General features: G+C 42.2%; 1 protein-coding gene and 2 long non-coding RNA genes across 18 annotated transcripts in view; 2 read left to right on the top strand and 1 right to left on the bottom strand.

The window, feature by feature from the left end:
• Esrrg (estrogen-related receptor gamma) overlaps window positions 1-27,002 on the bottom strand; it is a 606,376-nt gene that overhangs the window by 190,503 nt on the left and 388,871 nt on the right. The window contains exons 1-2 of one of the 15 annotated variants that reach the window (NM_001357536.1): window positions 26,331-26,556; window positions 1,900-2,021 (exon numbers count right to left, since the gene is read on the bottom strand). The exons of 11 other annotated variants lie outside the window; for them this stretch is intronic. In NM_001357536.1, coding sequence (NP_001344465.1) covers window positions 1,900-1,904 — 5 coding nt within the window. In that variant the 5' untranslated portion in view covers window positions 1,905-2,021; window positions 26,331-26,556. Of the gene's footprint in view, window positions 1-1,899; window positions 2,022-24,828; window positions 25,129-26,326; window positions 26,564-27,002 lie in introns of those variants that run through there. 3 more of the 15 variants (XM_006497170.2, NM_011935.3, XM_030254424.1) reach the window with 3 other exon arrangements.
• Gm51738 lies at window positions 5,950-10,195 on the top strand. Of its 2 annotated transcripts, none has more exons than XR_003948556.1 (3): window positions 5,950-6,013; window positions 9,703-9,840; window positions 10,059-10,195. It is a non-coding gene; the product is annotated as a predicted gene, 51738 (long non-coding RNA). The 2 variants fall into 2 exon arrangements; XR_003948555.1 differs by lacking the exon at window positions 5,950-6,013 and adding an exon at window positions 6,153-6,203.
• On the top strand, window positions 15,393-17,807 carry 9330162B11Rik (RIKEN cDNA 9330162B11 gene). The gene is made up of 3 exons (NR_038007.1): window positions 15,393-15,931; window positions 16,024-16,419; window positions 16,531-17,807. It is a non-coding gene; the product is annotated as an RIKEN cDNA 9330162B11 gene (long non-coding RNA).

Below are 27,002 nucleotides of genomic sequence, written 5' to 3'. Positions count from 1 at the left end.
CCTTCCTTCCTTCCTTCCTTCCTTCCTTCCTTCCTTCCTTCCTTCCTTCCTCCCTCCCTCCCTCCCTCCCTCCCTCCTTCCCTCCTCCCTCCTTCTCTTCCTCCCTCTCTTTCTCTTATCCTTCCTTTCTTTCTTTTTCTTCTTTCTATTTTTATTTTATTTTACTATATTTTATTTTATTTATAGTTAGAGTCTCACCTGTAGCCCTAGTAAGCCTGGAACTCTCTATTTAGACTGAGCTGCCTCATGCTTCACAGAGACTGCCTGCCTCTGCCACCCCCTCAAGAACTGGGATTGAAGGCTGCATCATTGATTCCATTGTTTTTAATTTTAAACTTCTCAGTAAGTTCCCTTAGCTGACTCTGAACTCACTGTAGCCCAGGCAGTCCCTGAACTTGTGATCTACCTGTCTTCGCTCAGCTTCATTATCATATTGAAGCATAGCTATGCAAGATCAATCAATGTCTTTGAAAGAAACTAGGTAGAAAGAAGCACACGGGATTTCTCTGTGCTGGTCATAATAATCCAAATCTAAGACCATTTCAACTAACTTGTTAATAAAATCATTTAATAACAGTAATTGAAGTTTTCATTGGAGGCATGGGCTGTATCTTATCTCACATGGACCCCCAGTATACTTTTGTTACGCTGGACTGATGTGAGCTAATTAATAAATTTGTCACTTACTATATATATTTGTTAGAGCATAAAGGCATGGCAGTAAGGTGTCACCTCAGCTGAGAACATCATTTTCCACTACTATCGTAACTGATCATATGAGAGTCAACATCTGATTTACATGTGTCTAAGACATTCTAATAAATACCAATCAATACATTGACTGTGGACAACAGGAAGCCAGGCGATAAAACACAGCACAGAGGGATCCAGAACGCCCTCCTCTGACCCCTTTTGTAGACTTCGGTGAGCTTGTTGGCTGAGTGTGGTGCCTTACAACTGTAATCCCAGAATCTAGAAGCCTGGAACGGAGGCAGGAGAACTGACAAGGATTTAGCCCTGGCCGTGCTGTACAGTGAGTGCCAAGACAGCATGGATTACAGAATGAGACCCTGCCTCAAACAAACGACACTACCACAAGGACAATGACAAAAGACAGTGTTCTCAAGCACTATCCATATGATTCCTCATGTCCCAAGAAGGTGGCCGGGACACAGACAGACCTGCCAGTCTGCGCTGGAGCGCAATGACCCCAGTGCAAATCTTCATTTCCATTTTCCATACAAGGAAGCAGGACTGGGAAAAGGGAGAATCAGCTTGGGTTTTCTAAGCTTAGACTTTTTACTCAGAACAAGAACAAGCCACACCAGAGATATCTAATATCAATATTTTAAGGTCGCCAGCCTAGCATGTCCATTCTGATCAGATCATAAGGCTTAATGTTCTAATTATTTTGTCATCCAAAAGTTTGGTTTTCTACCAAATGTATACATCACAGCAAATGTTATGCTATTTCTATGGTGGCTATTTGAACTCATAATAACAAAAGTGACCAAAATAAGACAAAATAACAGTATTTTAGTTCTTAAGGCTCAAGAACAAACAATACTAGTGTAGAAATGTCAGAATTACAAAGCGACTGAGAAAATACTACAGATAATTGCATTACAAAGTAGAAGGCCAAATCATGAGAACTGTTTAGTTGGTGTGAAATTAGAGTCTTCCAGTGAATAATGGAATTATTTTTATTGCATACACAACTGCAGCTAGGGTCAGTTCCAATGCTCAGCAGGTGAAGTCATTTCCCACCAAACCTGATAACCTGGGCTCATCTCACATGGCAGAAAGACATTCTTCACGTGTGGGCTTGACATGTGGTGGCATGTACACACACGCCCATGCTTATATGGCATGTAGAAACATGTGCATGCACATACTCACATCATAATTAAATAAGAAATAAAATGAAATAGTCTTGGAATTGTAGCTTTTCCTGAAGAAGGACTTCCCACTCTGCATGATCATTAGTCAGCTTTCCACGTGTTACCCAGCGTACCTGTTATCTGAAAATTAAAATACAAGTACAGACACCCAGTATATTTGATGCACAGATATCTGAAGATAAAAAATAAAAACTAAAAATTCCTAAAGAGTTTAAGGAATTATGTAATGCTAAAGCATCATTTGTACATAGGATAAAATATTATTTTATTTTTAACTTTTAGAATAATCAAATCTTAAAGTGACTATGTTCCTTGTTTGCTTGTTTGTTTTGAGACAAGGTCTTGTTATATGTCCCCAGCTGGCTGTATAGACCAGGCTGGCCTTGAACTCCCAGAGATCCTCCTGCTCAGTCTCTCGCTTGCTTGAGACTAAAGGTATGCACCAACATATCTGGCTAAATCTGTGTCTAGCTTTGAAATATAAATTGGAACTTATCTCGGATGGTCATCATACGTGCCTGAACTATTGGGATTTGTTGTGATTGTGACTTCAGTGATGCATGCCGAGTTTCATTGGTCATCCGCTGGCATCAGTTCACAGCTCTTGTGAGAGTCCCCTCACCTCTTCGAGGTCTGGATGAAGGTGTTCTGCAGGACACTGTGGCAGGCTTTGATTCAGTCACTGTCACGGCTTCCCTACGCTGTCTGTGGCATACACGGTGCTAAGCTTCGAAGGGAAAGAAAAACAAAGTCCATTCTTTCCAAAGGAAAGCATGGTATGTTGTAGGAAAAACCAAGTCACCTTCCTTTGAGCACTACTGTTATGTGAGGTTACGCAAGACGACCGAGCTGTGGCTGAAGCTCTCTCTTGGAGTTGAGCTCTGCATCCGATTCTATGTGACTAAAACCTGGCACAGATCTGGGGACAATATAAGTAGCTGGCAACAACTTCTAAACTAATCAACTGCATTCCATAGTCATAGCCACTAATAACCACACAGAAAACATAGCAAGGCAGAGGGCATGAGAACCGCCATGACCTGTCCCAAAAGGTGATTTCTGCTCCTGAGACATTGCCCGGAGAAGGGCCCATCAAAATCTCTGCTGTAAAGTCCCACAATGCACAGGGCTAAGCATCAGAGTTCCTACCTTGGAGGCAATGAGGTCACACCCCAGAGTGCTATGGTTCTTTGTGCCCATGGTCCATCTGCTCTGAGACCGTTAGCCTGTACACTGTTAGAAGAATCCATCCACCATTGCTCTCTGGTACCTAATGAGGTAGGTATCCATGCTTTCCAGTCTCCTGGAGCACACAATCCTACAGGCAAACTCTACGCTTATCACCAAGTCTTGTGGTTGGATGCAGAGCCACCAAACATACTGAAGTGAAGCCCCCAGGTGCAGGTGTGGACTGTAGGTAAGAATCAAGGATAGAGAACAAGAAATAGACTTAGGGCATCTGAGAAGGAAATGGGCAACAAGGACTGGAAGCATCTTTGCCACCTCTGAAAGTTTTCGATGAGTGGTTCTGTGACTCAGTAAACTGAGGCCCAGATCTGAGGCCAAAATTTCCTATCCGCCCTTTCCAATACATGCATATTGATACTCTGCCTTCAAAACTGAGCCAACAGACTAGCAGTCACAGATAATACCTTATCCACTCACCCACCTTTCAGTTTCCTACAGTCTCACAAAGCTGGTGGGGGCATGTCAAGGTTTTAGCTGGCACAGATATGAGATCTTCACTTTGTCTACCCTGCACTCCTGTGTCAACTATGTGGGCAAATTGAAACCAGACCATCTATTGAAAAATCTACCCAAGAAAACAAATAGTGACAGTGAATGATGTCACGTGATTGGTTGGCTGTAACGAGTACAGGGGGTTGTTGCCCTCATAGTTTTACTAAATATGAAGGTGAAGGATTTATGTTATGGAGGATAAGGGCATGAATGCAGTAAAAATGAGAAAATATGGCACCCAAGTGCTGTACATCACCAAAGGGATAATTATTTATCTAAAAACTTGGCATTGCTAGACTTCAAACACGCGGTCTATGGAATTCATATATTCAAAGCGGGGATCATAATAAGCTGCCAGCTGGGGGTGATGGATATGTGTTTAATCCCAATGACCATAGTCTTCAGTCTGCCTGTCACAGAGAGCCAGGGAAAAATGGAATTTTTCCTTTCATAACTCTTGATGCTGTAAGAGGGAAACCTGGACGGATGATGGGTGGCTCATTCCAATGGACAAATGGACACTAGGCTGAGGGGACACACATGAATAAAGAGCCATCTTCCTCAGCCATTGCCACTTGTTACACTAAAGAGAATGAATGGAGCCAGGGGGACTTTCTGCCCCCCTGTCTGCAAAGCCCAAGCCTGATCAAACAAAGGCTGAGAAATCTTCATCTACAAAATCATTTACAAATTACCTCTGGCTTGAAAGTCAGAGCGAGGGAGGCCTATGTTATGGTTACCTGCCAATTAATACTCATTGTGCAGACACAAAGAGAAGGACTCTCCTGGCCCAGTTGATAGATGATGAAGGATGGCTATGGTTGTCCTGCTCTGAGGTCCAGGTGCCTCCCCATGTCTCGCTTCCTTCAGGAAAGGTATGTGACCCATGGATAATACAAATCCACTCTGTTGACCAGTCAAGGCTGAAATCTAATAGTTGCATCGACATCCCCTTCTGGGAGAGACTGAGGCACTTGTATCTTCTGCATCATTTACTCCTCTTAGATGCTCTCCTGGTGTTGTTGATGATGATGATGTTGTTGCTGCTGCTGATGTTATGACCAGATTTGTGTAGCCCAGGTTGGTCCCTGACTAACTAGCAAAGGATGTCTTAGAAGATCTGCTCCTCCTTCTTCCACCCTCTCACTACTGGGATGACAAGCCTGGGCTACCACAGATCGCTTGTGTGACTGAAGCCAGGCTTCCTGCATGCTAGACAATCACTGTGCCATCTAAGCCACATTCCCAATGCCCTCTCCTAGTTTTTGGTGCCCCACCCCTCACTCCATGTACTTTTACGTGCACAACCTGACTGAACTCTCAGGCCCAAAGTCTGGCAAAGTTGTCGTTTTAAAGAAAATCAGAGTCACTTTAAACTAAAAGAAGATTCTAGCTACTTCAGATTTTCCAGATCCGTGTGACTGCAATTTTCTTTCACACTCAGCAAATTCACAGTAACAAGATGTTCCCCTGACAAATTAATCACGTTCTAAGCATTTCATCGGATAAATAAAATATCTCCATGGGAGGGTAAAATCAGCTCAGTCAGTTGGTAAAGATCTTTCCTGCAGGAAACTGCCTGAAAAGAGTAGGAGGCAGCCTCGTGGGCATGCTTGCATCCACAGACATGCTCACACACACACATACACAGGCTTGCTCACAACCACAGACATGCTTGCACACACAGGCATGCTCACATACAGGCATGCTCACACACACAGGGATGCTCACACACACAAGCATGCTCACACACTCATAGGCATGCTCACACACACAGGCATGCTCACACACACAGGCATGCTCACACACACAGGCATGCTCACACACACACAGACATACTCACACACCCACAGACATACTCACACAGACAGGCTTGCTCAAACCTACAGGCATGTTCACACACACAGGCATGCTCACACACATCATCATCATTTCTACATGGTGAAAATCTGATCTGGTGTTAGTGATAATCCACAAAATACTGCAGCATCATGTTTATGCAACTGTTTACCTGACTGGTGAAAAGGGGGGTAAATACTGTAACCTCGGGGTAATCTGCTAGACTTTGTCCTTTTGTTCCCTTAGTAGAGGCAGACTCAGGGCAGGGCAGAGGAAGTGGGGAACTCGTGGTTCTTCTACAAGACTCTGCTTTGGTTCCCACCACCCACCCACAAGATGGCTCGCAAGCATCTGTAACTCCAGTTCGGGCAGCTCTGAAGCCCTCTTCTGACCTCCAACAGGCACTGCATTCCAGGCAGGCAAAGCTCACACACAAAGCAGGGAAGACTCCTTTTGCTTCTACCGTTCCCTCAGTGGCCATAGTGAACTCTGGGGCTTCCACAGCCACACTCTTACCCCAACTTTCCAGGCAGGTAAGGGCAGCAGCTAGGTTTCTGACTTTGCCTTGCTTTCTCCTCTGCTAATTTCGGAAAGTAGAGCTGGCAATTATAAGTAGAGGGGGACTGATAAGGGTGCACGCAGGCACGAGAAATAGGTTCAATTCAAGCTTCCCTGACTAATCCTTCTCATGACTCATCTGGGCTGCAGAATTTGTCGGTTGAGGTAAGAAGCTAATTTGGCCTCGAGAAGTGAAATCTCAGTTTGTACTCCCCCCCCTCTGGTGCTACTAACAACCCCGTTATTAAGAGCCAAGTGGTGGGGGAGGGGGGAATATTTGTGGAGTGCACGGTCTTGCCAGGCTCCTTTTTGCTTAACGTACTTTAGGCAGAGGCATCAATTTCTCGACTCTTGAGCCCACAGTGTGTAGCATCCAACCTTGGCCCCCAAATAAAGTACATTACTCTTAAAAACGACGCCCAACACACAGTCAGGGTGGACCGATAGACAAACTATGAACGGTCAAACACCCGGAAGAGCTTCCTGGGAAATGGGGACAAAGCAAAGGCAGTAGATTCCTTGGCTGTTCCATCCCTCTGTGCATGCCTGCTGTTCTTTCTCCTTGTGGTCTGTCCCTCTTCTTATCAGGATTCCCTCCCACCAAATAGAAATCAACATGATCAATGCTTTAAGACAATAAAGGGACCTGAAGTTGTGCCTGTGCTGTCAGGACGTCCCCAAGCAAAAGGCGATCATGACACACTGTCTTTATTGCTTAAGCAATGCCATTCCATTTATTGTCCCTGCTTTTGGGAAACCCTACATGGTCACCTCACCTCCCCACTTACACAGCCATAAAAATTCCTGCGATTCATTATAACACCCCTCTTCATCCCTGTGAATGGGGTAATGAAGTTCTTTATGGGGAGCTATTAAGCACCACCACGGTTGCTGTTTGCTTCTTAGCCATATAATTAATAACACTGTAACTGCTAGGAGAACCTGTATTCAAAGCGGCTAGCTCGCCATAAGTGCAGCAGATCTAACCAAACTGTCAATGGCAGGTTCCTGGAGGAACCACCACAGGGAGGTTTACTTTGGAGATCTATGATGTGTTAAACAGAGTCTTTTATTAGCATTCATTTTCTTTATTTTAGTTTTCATAATATCAAAAAGACTTACCAATTTACTCTATAATTACAAAGTCAGCATTCTGCAAAAGTAAGTCACAACACTAATTAATAACCTGCTGGGTGTCTCCTTGAGAAATGATAATATTTTTTTCTTTTAGAATTCCTAGCAAATATTTGGGTGCATAGCTTTCTCTAAAAGATGATGCTCATGCTTCTACATAACACCCCCCCCCCCATGAACAGCACAAGCAAAGGAAAATGAAATCCGCAGCCAGGTTATGTTGTTGATTCCTATTAGAACCAAAGAGAGAAAAACTGCAAAATGCTGGAGGAGGAGCTCACGGGAAGCAGAGTGGGTTGATGGTGCTCACTGGTGAAGTTCCATGTGGTATTCCATGGGCATGCGTGTACATTAGACTCCCCCCGTTGGAAGACATAGGCTCCAGGTGATCTTAAGATAGCATGAAGTATGACATTTCCAAGGCACCAGTGACACAAGCAAGCCAGACCCGGTAAAATCACCCCCTGTCAACTACCCGGCCCTACCCACTTAGCACGCTTGAGTCACACGATGAAGAGAGCAGGAGTCTAGAAGGCTGAGTCTTCAAAAAAATAATGTAAATCTTTTAAAGTGGTACAGCAAGTCTCAGTGAAGGCGGAGCAATTAAAGGGAAAAGAGAAGGCCCGGGTGTTCTTGTTGGAGCAACAGTTTAAGAAGCAACCTGTGTATGTGAGGAGCTTTGAACTATTGGTGGTGCTCCCTCAAGCTGTCATGGAGCACTGAGCCAATCTCCTTCCATCACAGTCAAGGTCTACAACCACTGACATGGTCTAGACACTGAACCAAGGCCAGTCAGTCAGCTCCTCCCTCTGCCTACTGGGGCATTTATTTCTCCAGCATCTCAGCAAGAAAATGTGTCCCAGGAAAAAATAAGATTAGGGCAGTCAGAAGTTCCTATTATGAATTCTAGGGAGATGGGAATGTAGAAGAGGGAAGGGATTTCTTTACACAGAGGCAGAACAGAGAAGATGGGCAAACAGTTAGCTGGGCCATCACAGCAGGGAGGGTGAGGCCTGAGTGGCCTAGGTGGGCGATGACTCAGAAGGCGTGAACTATCTGAATTTTCAGAGTTACTTGGCCGAAGACAAGTATTTCACTTGGCGCTTCAAAGGCAGATGAAAAGAGGAAGTCCTGAGCATATTTTGGAAAGAGATGGTTATAAATCAGACACCATAAAGTATCTTTTGAAAATGAAGGAGGCCCCAGGTTACTTTTAGAGTTAACTATGCTATTTATTCCTGTGCCTATTTGGCTGGAGATAGAAACACTGCTTACGTTCAGATAATAACTTGGGGCTTCCTGGGTAGAAGAAGCTCAAGTAGGTTCACTTTGCTGCTGAGGATGAGACGCAATGATGTCTGTCCCAGAACGTGGGTTTGTTAACGTCTCCCCTGCTCTCCCATGTTCATGCCTTGCTGAGCATGCATGTGCAGGGGAAACACTAACGAGACTGCTACTCTCTCATGGGTGTATTACAGGTATATCGACTAAAAAACGAATAGGCTAGACACTACAAAGAGCACTCTTCATCATTATTACCCGTTCAATAATGTCAAAATAAGAGAAGGAAAAAAATATTAATTTAATTACAAAGTCCCCACCCTCACTTTCAACAATGTCGTGGTCTCACTCTGAGGAAAGACCACGGGAGTAGATTCTAGACACTACAATCCCAGACACACCCCTTACCTCTCACGTATAACTTACATCCATTTTGTACAGACCACCTCCTCCTAGGCTCTATGGTGATCATGACCTCAGAAAATGACTTTGTTACTTGTAAAACAATGCCCACGAAGTCTTTAATCCTACTTTGTTTGGGCTTCCTTGCTTCAGTTTTCTGCTTGAATGTAAGTAACTCACGGAGTTGGCTCAGAATTTCAGTGTTTCTTTTTTTGCATTAACATCTGTTTGATCTAGACACAGAACTCAAGACTTATGAACACATTTCTGTCTGGTGACTTTTACTCCCTACTCAGCACCTATTAATAAGAACTTTGAATGTACCTACCCAGTCAGTGAAAGGAACTGTCCCTAACTAAAACAGTTTCAATTGGCCACTCACATAAATCAAAGTAACACAATTCTTCTCAGTTTTGAACCTAGCAGGAAAAAAAATTCTAATTCTATAAATTATAATAAAAAAGTCAAGCATGTGTCCCCATCCCCCACCCCAACAAGACCCATCTGTTCCTAAAAGGACAAACAGTAGGTTTACCTCTGTGAATGGATGCCTGCAATTCAGTCCCCGTTATCAGCTCTACTGATGCTGAACTCTTTAAGATTCTGTATCTTAAGTGCAAAGCAGTCAGAGTTTTATCTAAACCTAGATAAATCTCCTCCTTGTGTAATCTACACAGCGATCTACACAACCAAATCTACATGCAAATGGACGGATCGGAACATTCCAGAACTATGGACACAGCAGGGAAGGAGTGGCTCTACTCAGTTTTCTTCCCCTGTTATTCTCCCCTTCCCCTCTATTTATTTATACCAGCTACTTAAATAATTCACACTGCCTGCTTTTCAGCCCCAGTGTTCCTCAGAAGAGGCCTACAATGAGCTATTGCAGTCACCAGATGGACTCATGCATGCAGCAGGTGGGCCAGATGGCAAGGCGCCCTGTCTGATGCTGCCTGCCCGGGCATAGGCTGCCTCTTCCTTCCAGGTACATTATCATCATCTGATGCTGAGCACCGTGGAGCTCAGGGGTGGGGTGGGGTGGGGGGAGTGGGGCATGGGTAAATCCTTTACATTGATACCAGAAGAATCATAAATTGTCATCTTCCTTCCGTCACACCACCCCATCCCCAGCAAGCCCTGATTTTTTTTATGCTGTTGCTTTGTTAGTGAATTTTTCTGTTTTTATTATTTTTCTTCTTATAGACATACAGGGAAGGCTTCAGGATACATCCTAGCATATGCACAGAGGCAGGAGCACCAGTCTGAAATATTCCATCTCAGCTTCAAGAAGTGAAAAGGACTCCCGGGGAGTGGGGTAAAGTCGTGGAGATGGTGGAGAAGATGCTCATTGTCACAAATGTTCTGCAAAAAGCACAGATGAAGACAAGCTGTACAGGAGGCTCTTGGGTACAAACCTACACAAAGGCGGACCGTGCTTCTCATCAACGGTGAAGATGAAGATACCGAAGCCAGGCTGTTATGGCTTTTGGTGGTATAGAAAATATTGGCTACACCTAAGTGGGGACTATCCTTTGTCATATTTTCCCTATGTCTTTTCTGAAAAACAGTATCTCCCTTTTAAAGTTTGGCATCCTATATCACTGTTACAGTGAATACTGTGTTAAGGAAGCTGGACACATGACACTGAGCTATTAACAGACAGGCACTCGGTAACATGGAGTATAAATTTTAATTGAGCATAAACACTTGACAAAAACTCTCCCGAGATGTTTCTGGCACATTCCAACTGGCAATGGCACCATGGTACTATGATTTGACCCTTCTGCAAACTTACGTGATGCCAGTATAAACCTTAGTGCCTAATGTTGCTAATCATCTCACTGGAAACATCGAAAGATGTGGAAGACAATAATTTTAATGACCTGAGGCAGAGCAAGCTGCATCTTCAAAAAAAAAATACATAAAATGCTGAACTAAAGTGCATCTGCTGAGTGTCTGCAAAGGGGGAGGGGTGGCTGCCAAGCGTGGGGAGGGGGGAACTTTGAATGAGTCCTCAGGCAAATTGAGATCTGGCTTTGGGGAATTCTAAAGGCAGTGTGTGGAAATGCTGGGTGAAGGTCCAGCTGAGAGGGTATGCCAAGATTAACTGGCTTCTATTAAAGCCAGGCCAAGTACAAAAAAAAAAAAATCACACTTTAAAATGTGTTATATGCACCCTGTGATCATTTTGTATTTTCACCCTTTACTTCAGGATCCCCGGAGTTAGGCCTGTACCTGTGCACACTCAGTGGCTTTTCAAAGCAGGACACCCATGGAAGGAGTTACAGAGACAAAGTCTGGAGCTGAGACAAAAGGATGGACCATCTAGAGACTGCCATATCCAGAGATCCATCCCATAATTAGCCTCCAAACGCTGACACCATTGCACACACTAGCAAGATTTTGCTGAAAGGACACTGATATAGCTGTCTCTTGTGAGATTACGCTGGGGCCTAGCAAACACAGAAGTGGATGATCACAGTAAGCTATTGGATGGATCACAGGGCCCCCAATGGAGGAGCTAGAGAAATTACCCAAGGAGCTAAAGGGAACTGCAACCCTATAGGTGGAACAACAATATGAACTAACCAGTACCCCGGAGCTCTTGACTCTAGCTGCATATGTATCAAAAGATGGCCTAGTCGGCCATCTCTGCAAAGAGAGGCCCATTGGACTTGCAAACTTTATATGCCCCAGTACAGGGGAATGCCAGGGCCAAAAAGTAAGAGTGGATGGGTAGGGAAGTGGAGGGGGGAGGGTATTTGGGACTTTTGGGATAGCATTCTAAATGTAATTGAGGAAAATACATAATAATAAAAAATGTTAAAGAAAAAACTGCAAAAGCATATAAACAACCTTGTTTAAGGCAACAAGAGGAGTTAATGGATGCTGGATGTTTGGCACCAGACAGTTGAGCATACAGAACACACGTCAAAATTAATTTTAAACAGCTATCTTCTAAACCCGATTTCACCAGCTATCGTTAAGTTCTGAGACCTTTACCAAGTTTCTATTTCTAACAGGGGTATTGAACAGCATGGACAGAAAAGCCAGGGTGCTCCTGAGGGAAAGAAACATTAAAGGGTGAATGGTGGCAAGGTAGCTTTTATAGGCAATATGCTAACTTGGTGATTAAAATGTAGTCTTTAAACTGGTGGTGGTGCTCACCCTTCCTTCATCTCAGCACCTTGGAGCAGAGGCAAGAAGATACCTGTGAGTTCAAGGCCTGCCCAGCCCACAGAGGGAGTTCCAAGCCATTCAAGGTGACATGGCAGAATCCTGCCTCGAAATAAATAAATGCATACTTTAGACATTACATAGCTCCCAATGACTGGGAAGCTCCTTGCAAATTACATGTAGACACCCCAACTGCCAGGCAATGTGATTTTTACAGTAAAATTAGTGACAAACACTCAGGGGAGAAAAGTCCTACTATTTTAAAATTTTTAAAGAGTTAAAGAAAAGGCAGAAAAATGGTGAATAATTACATTTTAAACCACAGACACAAAATAATGGGGCCAGTGAGCATGGGATGGGCCAAGAGAGACAGACTGTCAAAATTCTGATTTGAACAGCACTTTAAATAAGTATATGTGATATTGTTGAACAGCACAGTTTTATAAATGTCTTAGTTTCAGAAGTCAGTGTAACTACATAAACATGCAGAGAAACCTGTATTTGAACATGTTAAAGGTTTATGTGTGTTCATGTGCACAGTGTATGTGTGTGTACACACAACATAATCTCTCTATCTAATAGCTGCAGGTTCCTTGTTGTATATGCCGTGCGGAATGTGACCAAGTACCAGAGTTCTGAAATATATTTCAGAATATTGGTTTCAACTTGGAGTAGAAATGGATATGTAAGTTTTATATTAACAATTGTTCTTTATTGGCAGCTTTCTTATTCTTAAGCAGAGTTCTTTTATTAACAAGTATAAGTGTTAAGACTCTACTATTCAGTTACTTTATTTATTTGCAATTTATTTGCTTTGGCAAGATTATGAGTCCAGTAATCCAATTAAACATAAAAATAATAGAATAATCGATCAGTAGGACCTTTTTAGAGATGGTAAAGACTACGCCAAATGCCTGCCCACCAGCATTTAGTTTGGAAGCAGGGACAGTGTCTCTGTACCATTAACATACCAACCGGACTCTACTTAAATAGCTTTCACTTTACTTTCTAAACAACTCCAAAATAGTCCTAAAATGTTCGCTCCCTAAGTTTTGAATTTACAACGTGAAAAGAGGGAATTCAAGAGTGAACCCATGTGCCTTGCTTGCCTTTTCTGCCCTAAACAGAGCTGTCGTCTACATAGTTCACCAAGCAATGTTTGGTAAACAAGGAGCATGGACCAGCATGGTTTGTGTCTTCCTTTTCTGCATGTCCTTCTCAAAGCAAGGCAGGGGTTCTGTTTTTAGTACACACTTTGGTTCAGTGTTAATCCTGTTTTATGTTGTTCACACCTGCTGATGACTGGCAGCCTGCTCATGGGCTGTGGCTCATGCTGTTTGAGAGGAATCTGCTCACAGGAAAGCCAGACAAAAGCTACCATCCATCCAGGGACAGGTCCTACAATAACCATCCTCTGTTACAAAGTAGGGTGTCTCCAGTTTTCTTCCCCCACACAAAATAAAATAAAATAAATTGGTCTCTTTCCATAGAAAGAGTGAACTCTCTTTGGCTATTTATTTTCTTGGGCTTTTTATCTCTTTGAGTCAAACTGATATAAATATGGTATATTTGTGACTGGGCAGTGCAGGGGAGTTACTCTAGTCAGGCGTAACAAACTTATCTTACATCATCACCCACTGCTTTGTGTCTTTAGCGAGAGTACTCTCTGCTGTATTCATGGGGTTCTATATACAAGTGAAGGCAAGTCATACATGCATCCAGGCTGACACTGGCACCCACGTGGGGCCAGAGCAAAGATGTGTTGTGAACTAAGGCTGTTCTCTCCCCACCATGGCTCTGACCCCTGTGCTGCACAGGTCTAGAAGCAAGTGGAATGATTTCTTTTTGGGTAGCAGCAGTAAATTAAATGCAAGTCATAGACAGGGGAGAATAGGAATGAGGGGAAACTCCAAGGTTGACAATGGGACCAGGCAAAGGCAGTCACACACACACACACACACACACACACACACACACACACACACAACAACAACAACAACAACAACAACAACAACAACAAAAACAGACAAAAACAAAACAAAACAAAAGAAAAACCAAAAAACAAAGATCTAGGAAGTCAAGTCTGACCTTGTTTTGGAATTAGATATAAGCGGTTGTGGACTCACCTGAAGGCACAGAAATTCACACCATCCTGATGTGGCCCGAAGTCAAGATGCAGTTTGTCCTGCACAGGTTCCATGGTGGCCTCAAAGCCCTTCCTGTTTCTGCAGAGCCAGCTGCTGCCCATAGGTGGGTGCAGAGAGCTCCTACTGGCCAGTGCAGGGCAGCCCTGACAGGTGCCCACATCTAAGGGGTGGGTGGGTGGCCTTGGGGTCACTTTAGAACATCTCTGATTACCGTGACCAATAAAGCATTTCCAGGCTCACTGTCGGCTTGAGGAACCCCACAGTAGGGTTCTCAGCGCATGGGAGGGGGAAACATCAGAGGCAAGGGGAATTTCCCTCAATTTCCTTTGAAACCATTTACACTCTGCTCTTTTAGGAAGCCATTTCTGCCTGATGCTCTGAGTCTGAGGAGGGGCAGGGGAGCCGAAACTGGGTGAGAAGGGTCTTTATCAGATGAAAACTTTGCATAGATTCTCAGCCTTGCTCCCGTAGGACAGGCAACAGACAAGCACACTTCTGCTCTGTGTACCAGGTACTTGGATACTCTTATTTGATCCTCAAGAAAAATACACAGTTGCTAAAATGACATTACAATAAGCTTATCAGAGTTGAAGGCAGAATTCACGTGTCTCCCATATTCTGCTACAGCCCATCAGAGACTAAGGACCAGTTGTCATTTCCAATTTGATTACGGAATATGAACAGCATAGAAATAAATTCAATTATTGGGCCCGATCACACAAAATTGCTGATATTTGACCATTCCTTTTTTTTTTTTGACCTATAAAACAGCAACTTCATACAGTTCAACCTAATAAAATTAGAATCCAATTATATGGTTTCCATGCAAAATTAAAAACACTCTAATGTTTTTACAGGTAATTTCACAATTTAAAGCTTGACCTTTGCAGTGATTTTTTTTTTTTTACTATTTTTTTAAGGTTTGTTTTTTAAAGTTTCCTATCAAAATCACAGTATTTACCAATGTTAAAAATTGAGGCTGGGCTTGGTTGGGGGTGGGGAATAGCTTAGCAATAGAGTCCTTGATAGCCTCTGCTTAGTTCCAGGTATGATCCAGGGTGCCACTCACAAAAGAAAAAAAAAAGACAAAACAAAACAAAAGGACTGCAAGCTACTCAAGACTTGGGTGCACAGGCCTAGTCCTTAAAAAGCTCACGAGCAAGCAGGTTATGTAAAAGCTTCCACTTAGAGCCCAAGAGCGCGGATTCCTAGCACAGTCACCTTTGGCACTGCCTCCCAGGACCACCAAGCCAAGGCTGCATACTCCATGCTCAGACCGCACAAGGGCAGAGGATGGTAGAGTCATCTCCTTGAGCAACTTCACTAAAAGGAGGGAAACACGGACTTTCCCTGCTAATGACTTTGTAAGTTTGCTTGCAACAGGAAGATTCTGAGGGGCTGATAGTGCTGGCGGCTCCAGATCAAACGCTATTAAGCCTGCTATGTATGGTGTTGGAGATGCTCCGCGCACCCTCACACCCTCAGACAAGGAGGGGAAGGAATCTAGCAGCCGCGCTTGATCAAGGTACCTGCTGCCACCTTGCAGCGCTGCTCCCGAGCATGGCCGACTGTGAGCAGAGTTAAGACCACCTTATTTTGATTACGCCGCTTTCCTCAGGCAGGAATTTTTATTTCATTTTGAATCTTAAAACCATTCTATTTCCAGCCATGCATTTTTATGTTTACAATTGACATCTTCATAAAAGAATGGAACCTTTGAGCGACAGCTCAGAAGCATGAAGGTTGCCTGCAGTAAGTACTTAAATGATTTTACACCTAAATGGAACCCAGTTGTTTTTAGTTAAAATTTAATAATCCTTAAACTGATGACCTTTCTTCCACAGAAAGGCCCCGAGTTGCAAAGAACGAACTTTCCAATGAAACATATTTTAAGGAACCAGTGCTGAACAAAGGGCTGCTTAGAGCTGAGCGCTTTGTCAATTTATCAGCTTGTGAACACTCTGCCCCTCCGTCCCCCACTGCTGGGGAGCGTATGGAACTCTGGTGCCTTGCTTAATCGAAGACTATTGATTCGAGTGTGTCACGGTGATCTCATTGAGAGTAATCAATAGTAATCCAAAATCAATCATTCTGATCTTGCACTACCATTTATCAAATCTGAATACGCTAAATTATTTGGAGGCATCAGATTACAAAGACAAGAAGATGCTACAACTGGGAAAGTTAATGGTTTGTATTAAAAGAAAACCAGCATCCTGTTTTCCTCCCAGTAAGGAAGGGTACGTACTTTAAAATGGACTATTATTTAGACAAAAACACTTATCTTTTCATTAAGGCATTTATAATGCATCTCTCCCCAGTCAGAGTTTTTATTGTTGTTCTTTTTATAGGACCTCGCTGGCTCAACACAGCAGACACATACCGCATCCCGAAACTTGACAGCAGCACAGCAACATTTTCTAAGTCTGATAAGCTAAAGTTTCAAACGCCTGTCACTCACGGACTCAGAAAACAAGGAGCCTCGATTGACACGGAACATAACTGAATCTTGGAACATCAGAAATGGTGTTTAATGGACCCAGAGACGGTTTGGCATGTTAATTTCTCCAGAGAATGGAGAGCATACATGTACCTGCTTATCAAAGACACTGCTGTTGATGGGGAGGGTTCCTTTATCAACATTTCCCCGAGTAATTTACTGAAGGTAATAAATCCTTCTATTCATTAGCGCACACTCAAAAGCGCCCCTCCTTATTTAACTTGAATAGGGAAAAAAAGGGGGGGGGGCCGGAGTGTCTAAAACATTTACTTTTGCTAATGTAAAAGTGTTGGCATTTTGCTCCACTCCGATAAGCTGGTGCCACTGAAGGAGATTAGACCTTTCTTATTCAAACCTATCAGCACTTCGTAAAAAGCTCTCTCAATCTTATCAGGAGTATGAGCCAGCGCGGTTACTGAAAACAGTCTGCACCGCTCTTCTCTCTCTCTGCCAAGCTATCTGATAAACCCCCAGCTAACGAACTGTATTTACACACAATCAAACAGAAGTTGTATCCTCCACCGCACTCGAGCCAGATTCCAGTTTGCCTTTGGTTTTTCTGCTGTGACATTAACTTAACAAAAATGTCAGCTGCTGAGTATCCCAAACTGACAACCATCAGGAAAACAACCATAAAAGCACTCAGGTAGAATGTTCTGCAAACAGAAACAAAAGAAAACACAAACGGGAGGTGTTGGGGGCAATCTCCTTGGAACTCACAGGGAAAATGAAGGGCGCAGCCTGGGTTAGCAGGAGAAACCTAGCACCCGTTCAGCGAAGAGCACAATCCTTTAGCAAAGCAGAGGGGAAGAAACTGATTTTTTAAATGGGTGTATTTCTTGGGAATGGAAAAGGATAAGTATCCAGAGAACATGATTTAGGAATTCAGGGCTACCAGCCACCCCTCACTCCCTCCACCTAGAGGCCAAGCCATGCTACAAAGGCAAGCCAAAGAAGACAATAGACATCAAGGAACTTACCCCAGAAACTGAAGGAAGATAAGAGAGAAAGACACTGTCACATATGGTGACCACAGCTCAGGACAGACTTTCCAATCATTAAAACCCTCATAAATCCTCTACACATTAGAGTGTTGTTCATTACAAAGAAATGAGAAAATAAAGAAATTCAACTGAAGCAGGGATGTAACCCTCAGATTAGTCTTGTTTTGTTTAATTTCTTCAGACTCAACCAACTGAATCAGTTCACTATAAAGGTATGAAAAGAGACATGTCACCCTGGTTGTCTCTGGAAGGTCACCTACCAGGTGGCAGTCCATAGAAACTGAAAGAAGCCCTTCTTAGCGGGTAGTATTTGGGGGCATGGGAAGCAACAATGACAGTTCTAGAACAATAGCGACTTCTGAAAACCATTGAACAACAGGGCTACAGACATTCTTGTGAACGGAGCTTATGCATATAAAATATCCGTGGACGCTTCACCTTCATTGTCCAACTGGCTAAGAGAACAGAGGAGGTCAGCCACATGCTCCCACCTGAGACCAAAGGCCAATGCTCACTAGACTCTAAGCACATGTGCCCTCTTCAGATGTGTAGACCAACAGGAAGAATTAGAAAGTGTGAAACTCAGTACCCTTCATTGGACAATGGTTTCCCCAACTGTGACCCTAGGCTCCCATGACCGTTTAGGCAGGTCTCAGTCAAGACTAGGGAGAAAGGCGTGCTCTGTTATTTCATGGGGTCCAGCAATCACTGCAGACAGTCATCACCCAGGCGGAGGGAGGCATGGCTGTCATTAAACACAGACACTCTTCTCTTCACCTGATCATGGGTTGATTCCATGTAACAATCCTTCTCAGACTATCAGATCTGTTTTGGCAAATGAGCACCTGAGAAAGAATAACTCCAAATGTTTGCATTTGGGGGGAAAATGATGGCCGTTGACCACAGCCATCTTTGGGTTTGGGAAAGATAAAAGTACTATAAGAATTCGAAATTATGAATGACAAAGGGCAATCAAGGGAACAGCTCACAACTAAATGATCTTAAAAGAGGAAGAGAATTTCTAGTGTTTTCTCATATGATAACTTCTACTTGTATTTGTATATAAGCTTTTTCACTCTTTTCCAAGCTAAGAAAATTCTTCTGACTGTTAGTTGTATATGAACAGCCTGGAAAGTATTCCTGGGAAAACCATTTTAATTCATATTGTAAACATTAAGAGAAAGGGGAACATAGATTTATTGAGCAAGCCTTTGCTTCAATTCTCAAAAGCCATTAGACAAATGAGTAAATTTGGGAGAGCTGATGAAAAAGGAATTATCATTTGCCAAGATCACTCTGACCCAGGGCCGGGCGGGATGGGGGGCAGTAAAATTCAGCATTCCTACACTTGCTGTATACTGACTAAGCCAGACAAACAAAAAACACAGGAAGTTTTTGCTTTGCTCTTGGAGAAAAATGTAGGCAAAGCCCCACAAAAAGTTACATGTCCTGTTCAGACCGGCCTTACCAGAAGCCTTTAGATTCTCCATGATTTTTGACTTTTGCTTGTTTGTTAAATTCATGAAGGCTTACCACCTCAGAGATGCATGCCTTGGCATCGCATCTCACAAACTGCTAGAAGAATCTGCAAGAACTTCAGTTATACAACACTCGTGTCCACCTAGGTCGATGGTAATCCCGATGGTGGGTTTTACATAAGAGGCCAGGAAGTAGCCCGGCTCTCCTCGCCCTTAGCTGACCCACCCTGATCTATGTAAGAATTTATTGCTTGCTTTCCGGATGTTCAGCACCATCCTAACCAACTGTTTTCGGAGAAGGTGGATGATGAAGTGAAGTTAAATTGACGCGTCTGTGATGTGCCTGGCAGCCCTCAGCGTGCCCAATATTAATTTGTTTTCTTTGGCTAGGTACGTGCTGCCAATGTGTATTACACGTGAGATGCACTTCAGTCCCGGGGATGTAAATTCTGCATGCAATTTGGTTGCACTGGAGGCCACAGGAGGAAGCGCAGAGGCATATGATGAAAACTGCTTCATACAATTAAAATATAAATTCATGTTTAGGATCCTTAGCTAGCCTAGAACCTAATCCTCAGTAAAGCCCTGATGGTTTTCAACACTTTACTATTTGATACAGTTTAAGTATCAATGCCAATGTTTTGTTCAGTACTCTGTTAAAATCTATAATTAAATGCACACACAAACCTTTGCCAGTATATTGAAATATATTTCAAAAGACCAGTGGAAATCTAATTTTAAAATAACTGTACCTTTCTTCTGTTGATTTGCCTTAACAAATTACCTTCTAAATTCAGAGGCCTTGTTACAAATTAGGATGAATACCACTTGAAGAAATTAAAATATATAATGCCAGTTCTCTCCAAACATTCAAAAATATCCTTCAGAAATCAAATCAAAACAGGAAATCCATGCATGCCATACATATATATTTGATGAGGGGAAAAATCTAGATCCTTTCAATTTAATAACTGTCAAAAATACTTTTTAAAAATGCTGTCCAAAAAATCAGAGAAAAAGAAACATCTGACACTCAGTATGAAACAGCAGGAAGGGGAGATGTGGTTGGGAAAGGTCTGAATGGAGACCTGTTTTCTTTGCTGAGGCTTCCTGGGACCCTAGAAAGTGAGAGTCTAATGTGAACTTGGAACAGGAATTGGTCAGGTGGGTCCTTCAAAGAGCAGAAGGCGTCACTCAGCACCTCGGAGAGGGAAGGCTGACCGATGCCTCACAGTAAAGGAGCAGTTAGCAGGAATTTTCCATAAACAGGAGAGCAAGGATTTGATAAAGCGTTATGCAAACAAACAAAGGTAGGAAAGAAACCCAGCACTTTAAAGGAGCGTAGAAATTAGAACACGGATTACAAGAATGGAAAAAGCAATTGCATCAATGTTCTCTTTCAACTCACACTCAGATTTATGAGAGCAAAAACCGCAGAATTCTGAACTTACCTTGGAGAATAAAGCTGAATTAACCAAAACCCAGAGTGCATTTTACAGATACAAAACACCTATCAATTCTATCCATTTTCTCTTAGAAAAAAAAATGAATAAAGCCAATGTCATATTTACTGAGTGCAATAATAAAAATTCACATTTTTACATTTGTTTGAGAGCTGCCCTGCTCTTTATTATCATATATTTGTCAGGCCAATTATATAGGAAAAGATGTAGCCAGGAGCTATTGCAAAATATTCTACTGGATTCGGGCTCAACCCATTAAATTATGCATTTACCATCAGCAGTTGATTTCCTATTTTACAAATTATTTATGGTTACTAGATGCTGAATATATAAGTGAATATAATTTTTAAAAGATTAAAATTATTCTAGGTTACCTGTGCACCTGTCTTATGTGTAAGAGCTCAGTCAATTCCTTTTCCAATTGGGCCTGATAAATACTCATGATTTCTAGGTTAAAACCATACCTGGAAAATTTAATTGGCAACTAACTATTTGTCCATTACACCTAAGAATTACTTCATTAGTCAAAATAGCTTATGAATAATATTAGCAACATATCTAAACTGTTTACATGGCCTCTCTCTCCCCACACATATGTGTATTTCACATGCAGTTAAGCATACATACAAACACATTCCCATATGTATCCTAGCGGCTACTTGTGATTTTAAAGGACCACATGTGCATTTATTTATCAGCCATGGCATCGATAATCTATATCCATGTAGATGTGGCCACAGGGAAAAAAAATCAATGATAAGACATGCAAAATGCAGCAAGAATGTCAAGCCGTAGAGACGTCTGGTGTCATCCCTGCACTAGCAAATGCAGGCGAAGATGACTGGGGAGAAGTGAAATATTTCACTGTCAGGGAGCAGAGAAAAGCGCAATTCATTTCTATCTCATGTGTTTTAGGACAATGACAATTTAATACAATACCAGAGGGTGTATAAGAGATAAAAACTGAACAAACTGGCCCAACATAATCAAAGATTTTCTCCAGAGAGCTGGTTCGGCCAGAGCTAGCCTTCACTATAGCACATCAACCTGGTATTGTTTCTCTCTCCTGTGAATTTGCTCGGGAACCAGACTCAGAGAGCAGTTTATCTGCTGCCATGACTTGAAAGTTCTCCTGTGGTCGCACACTCTTGTCTTCTTCGTAAATGCTTGCGGGGCTAAGCTAGAAAGTTTATTTGCTATTAATTGGTTTCATTGAAACCAGGGCTGTGGATGGCCACTTATATGTAAAGTGCCAGCCAGAGAACGACATTGTAACTCTGCCTGTGAAATCATACAGAGGAAAGCTGTCCCTGCCGAACATCTTCTGACAAGCAAAACAGAGTTTGTTTAATCACTAGGCTAACAGCAATGTTGAGGAAATTTTCACACGTGACACAGACTTGCAATTTGGACACTGGGCTACCTTCCCAAAGAACCACATCGTCTTTGTCTGTAATTCTGGCGGAAGGAGGGGATCATGAAAGTATTGTTAAACAGAACCCTAGAGAAGTTAGCTGCCCTCTTTGATGAATAGCACCAGGTATGGAAAATTAATTGCAAAAGTATGGCCCAGCTAATGAGATGGTCCTTATCTTTTCTCAACCAAGGAAGCACAAGTATTTTTCTGCTGGCTCAATATTTTACAAAAATGCCCGAGCTGTTATTAACTAAATAAAAATCTGATCAAAAAACCTCAAAGTCATGTGTGATCATAAATTCTAAGATCTGGAGTATTTGAAGTGAAAAGGTGATTTCCTATGTTATTTTCCTTTTAAGCTTAAAATTCCTGTCCTTTTCACTCTCTCAACTTTACGAAAAAATAACAAAAATCTTTTCCCCTGCTAGCAGTTTTAAAAGCTGAATTTTAATACCATTCTCCAAGAAGTAGACACTATACATTACAGGTCAGATTAAATTAAAGAAATATATCAAAGACTATCAATGTAGAATATATATGTATGTGTGTATATATATATATATATATATATATATATATATATATATGGAACAGCGCTACCTTATTGGGGGGAAAAACGCTAGAAAAATGATCATCCATGCAAGAGAATTAATGGCTGTCCACAAGGGCTTTGCTAATAACATGGGTTAATCACCACTGCAACACACTAGGTTCAGTAAATAAAACTGCACAGATACAAACACATTAAGACAAGAAGCCGTCTCTGTAGAAAAGACCGAGCCCCCACTATTACCCTTGCCTCTGCTAAGATGGGAAGATGGTTAAATTCACCACCAAATGTGCACAGGGTAATGCCCACATACCCTAACACAAAGGGCTAAGGAAGCCAACGTGTCTGTCACCGCCCCCTTCTACATGTAGTCCACTAACTCGGGGATACTTTAAAAAAAAAATTGTTACTTCAAGAAGAAAATAAATAAATCACGAGTTCCATAATGCAAGTCATTTAGACGCACACAATTTACACTATATACATATATAGTTTAGATCATGCATCATACTTATTTAATTCTTTGAAAAACAGAAATGTTCTGTTCAGTTTTGTGGTGGGCAAGTTTATAGGATTTTACAGCCAAAGAACACTAATTGCTGCTGGCTGTCATTTCCAGAGATTTACCGAGAGATTGTCCGAAGACCCTACCTACACCACCTACCTTGAGGGCTGCAGGTGTTTGCAACAGATTTATAGAGAAGGATCAAGACAGAAAGTAGAGTTCCAAGTCTGGAGTCTGGGTATTCTACCTCAGAAAAATAAACTTAAAGTATCTCTTGATGACTCTCAAATTCTATGGTATCTAAAGGAACTTAGGGCAGGCTCCTATTTTTCCTTTAAAAAAAAATATATATATATATATATAGTAACCATATCCATTATGATTTAGGCTTTTGTTGTAGCTGTGGTTATATACAGAATTCTTTCTTATTTTTATTCTTCATATTTCCCCATGATAGTATTACTTTGGAAGAAGTCTGTCTCAATTCAGGTTAGCTTTTCCTAAGAATGCATGAGTCAGAGGGGAAAATAAAAATCAACACCCTAAAACAGACAGAGGAAAGCATACACAATAAAATGCACATCGCTCTGCGCAGAGATCCTTAAAAACACAAAACTGTTCAATGTTCACTGTCTGGATTTCAATGATCAAAGCTGATATTTCCTAAACTGCCACCTCCCCTCCCTGTCGGTTTTGGAGTGTTTCAATTGCCTTCTTCCAACAGCTGTGACAACTGTTAAAACAGTCAGTAAAATTAAGTCCGCTCTATAATCCTGTAGTCAATGTTACATTTTAATCAGAGGTTGAAAGGGATTCGTGAGAGGAGCGCACTCATTTAGAATGATTACACAGACACATATGTCAAAACCAGCAGATACTTATTTCCGTCTATTTATGTTATCAGCTATTACTGCTATTCAATGCGAAACAAGCGTTACAGCATTGTGCTCTTGAAAGTGCTGGCGCCTTTCCGAAAAAAAAAATGTATGTACTTACATAGTTAAAGGTTAACATTTTAAGCTCTCTTAATGGTGGTCAATAAATTGCATGAATCTTTTTAACAGCCTCCCAAGCAGAAATGGTCCAATATTTTCCTTGGAAACTGCATAACTCAGGTTTCATTTCTGTGTATACACACGTGATGGGGTTGAAACCAGCACAATTACTATGAATATTAATAGCATGTATAAATTCTGTGGTTTATTAATTGAGACAGAGAGGCAGATGCATTCATTGCTCAGCCCTGGATCTTTCCGTCTGTCCAGTGAACCACGTAACCGCCACAACTGCACCCACACAATAAATCTGTGTTTTTAAAAGATGACTTTTAATTGAGCCAGAAAGAAAGAAAGAAAGAAAGAAAGAAAGAAAGAAAGAAAGAAAGAAAGAAAGAAAGAGAGAGAGAAAGAAAGAAAGAGAGAGAGAGAGAGAAAAGCTAGTTTGAATCTTGCGCCAACGCCAAAAGGACATGTGCCCTGCTTTCATTTAAATGCATCTGCTCTAAGAGGCTTATCTAAACTAATTATTCAAATTAGGTATAAGAAGTTAAATGCAAGGAAACTCCTTTTTCCATGAACCCTTTGGAGAAATATTTAAAGTTTGCTTTATTTATTTATTTGGGAGGCAAAGTTCAGACTCCGAGTGAGCATGAGGCTTTCTCACTGACATGAAGACATTTCTCATTCTCCCATTCCATAGCCCAGGTGCACCGTGCTGGACTGGGCCGTCTTACCTTTGTTTGTATTTCATTTTTATTCTTGAGCATTTTAAGGTTGGCTCTTGCTCAAGTGTTTCAAACAGATGCAAAGACAGCCTCTCGGTGTTTCGGATCCTAGTCTTCTCTTGTGAGAGTGTGCGCTCTCTCTCTCTCTCTCTCTCTCTCTCTCTCTCACACACACACACACACACACACACACACACACACACACACACACACAGACTCAAACACACACAGGCAGCCAGAGACTACAAGCCACTTCTAGGTCCTGCTTGATTATGATGCAAAGCAAAGGGCAGTGGCTGAGGACAGCTAGTGGACTTCTACCACCAGCACACTGCCCCAGCGCTCAGAGTTCTGTTTTCTTCACAGTCTCCCAAGAGAAAGGTTTGCCAAGAGCACTCTTTTAAAAATTATAACAGTTGCTATTACTGTAATGCAAAAGCAATATAACTGACTCAACAGAAATCAAGAGACCAGTGTCAGCTTCCGTGGTCCATGGATATTTTATCTTAACAGTGGGTTGAAGTTAAGTTTATGACCTCTTCATTTACACAAAAGAGTCCAATTTGCTTTTCCTACCCCTACCCTGGACCTTTAATGATCTAAATATATAGAATATCCAAGAAGGTATTCATAAATATCAGTGAACTGGGTTTAAAGAAATTATATATATATGTATATATAATTGTATGTATATATATATATACATATATATACATATATATATATACATACATATATATATGTATATATAATTGTATATATATATATATATATATATATATAACCAAGTTCAGGACCTGCACATTGTCTATTTAAGAGAAGATTTTTTTTTGAAAAGTCTCTACTGTTTCTTCTTCAGTTTTCTCCCCTTTAAATATTTATAATGTGTGAAAATCTCATGTTACTTAATGGACTGATTTGCCAGTTAAGTACTGAGTTAATGCTAACCACACAAATACCATTACGCTGGCTCGGAGCAGCACGGGGCTAGTTGCTAAATTGTCCTCTGAAGGAGAATTAATAAATGTACAATTTTGCCTCTAACTCTGCGCAGTAAAGGGTGACAGGGAGTTTCAAATATCTGTCAAACTGCAAATACATAAGAGGCACTCAGTAGTATAAATCATTTTGAATATTGTATTTTAAAACATCTTTCCTGGGGAAAATGGATCTGGGTAAAAGATGCATTTTAACAGTTCACTGAGCAATGGTGCCCAGCGCCTATTCTTAGCACCTGAAAGAGAAGTGACTGTCACCCAGCTGTTTTAGTGACAGTCACAGAGCTGCCTCAAAGGTAACACAGTAGTCGGAGAACAATTCCCCACTTACTGAATTAGGAGATCACCCTCCACACAAAAGGCACCAGACAGACACCATCACGCACCCACACGCACCAAACACCCAGGTCACTACGTTGATCCGCGTGCACACACGCTGCCCGGTCCACTCTCCCGCACACACGCACCCCCACGCCGAGTTGCAAAGGAAAGAAAAAAAAAAGAGGTACCTACTCTTCTTCGTAGTGCAGGGAAAAAGATTCAGGCAGGCAAAGTTCTACCGAATCCATGTGCGCCCGACAACCATTATTTGTGCACCCCACCTATAAATCAAAGTTTCCTTGACAGAGCCCGGTGCAATTAACACACGCGTTCTCCTGGTGACAGGCCCATAGGCACGGCCAGTTGGGACCGAGGCTCGCACACTCTCTCCTAATCAAGGACTTAAAGCCCCGATTGGAGCTTATTAATATGAAGTAGGGCTTTACATATGCAGTCCCACCGGCCCAGGAGCGCCTCTGATTGGGGGGCCGCTGCCCAATCAGGAGGGAGGCGACGCGAGCCGCCCGAGCCGCAGCCTGCAGGTAGGCAGGGCGAACGCCTGCCCGGAGCACGGTGGGCAAAGCTGCAGCCGGCTGCAAAAGCCCCAGCGATCCGCAGCTTCCCCCTTATTATTCTTTTAATTCCTACCCTCACACACCCCTGAGAAGCTTTTTTTTTTAAGGGAACGAAAGAAAGAAAGGGGAAAATATCAAGCGTAACTAACTTAACTCACTCTACGCTGAAGAGATTTATGGTTGGTTTTTCTAACCTCAGACCTATTTTGTTTTTGCAAAGAACTCATGCCAATTCGATAGATTTGGCCGAAGGATTCTGCGGAAGGTGGTGAAGGAAGTTTATCTGGCC

The sequence above is a fragment of the Mus musculus genome, chromosome 1, assembly GCF_000001635.26.
Source record: "Mus musculus strain C57BL/6J chromosome 1, GRCm38.p6 C57BL/6J".
Taxonomy (NCBI): Eukaryota; Metazoa; Chordata; class Mammalia; order Rodentia; family Muridae; genus Mus; species Mus musculus.
The sequence above is the reverse complement of the archived record's forward strand: the minus strand, read 5'-3'. Positions and strand labels throughout refer to the sequence as shown.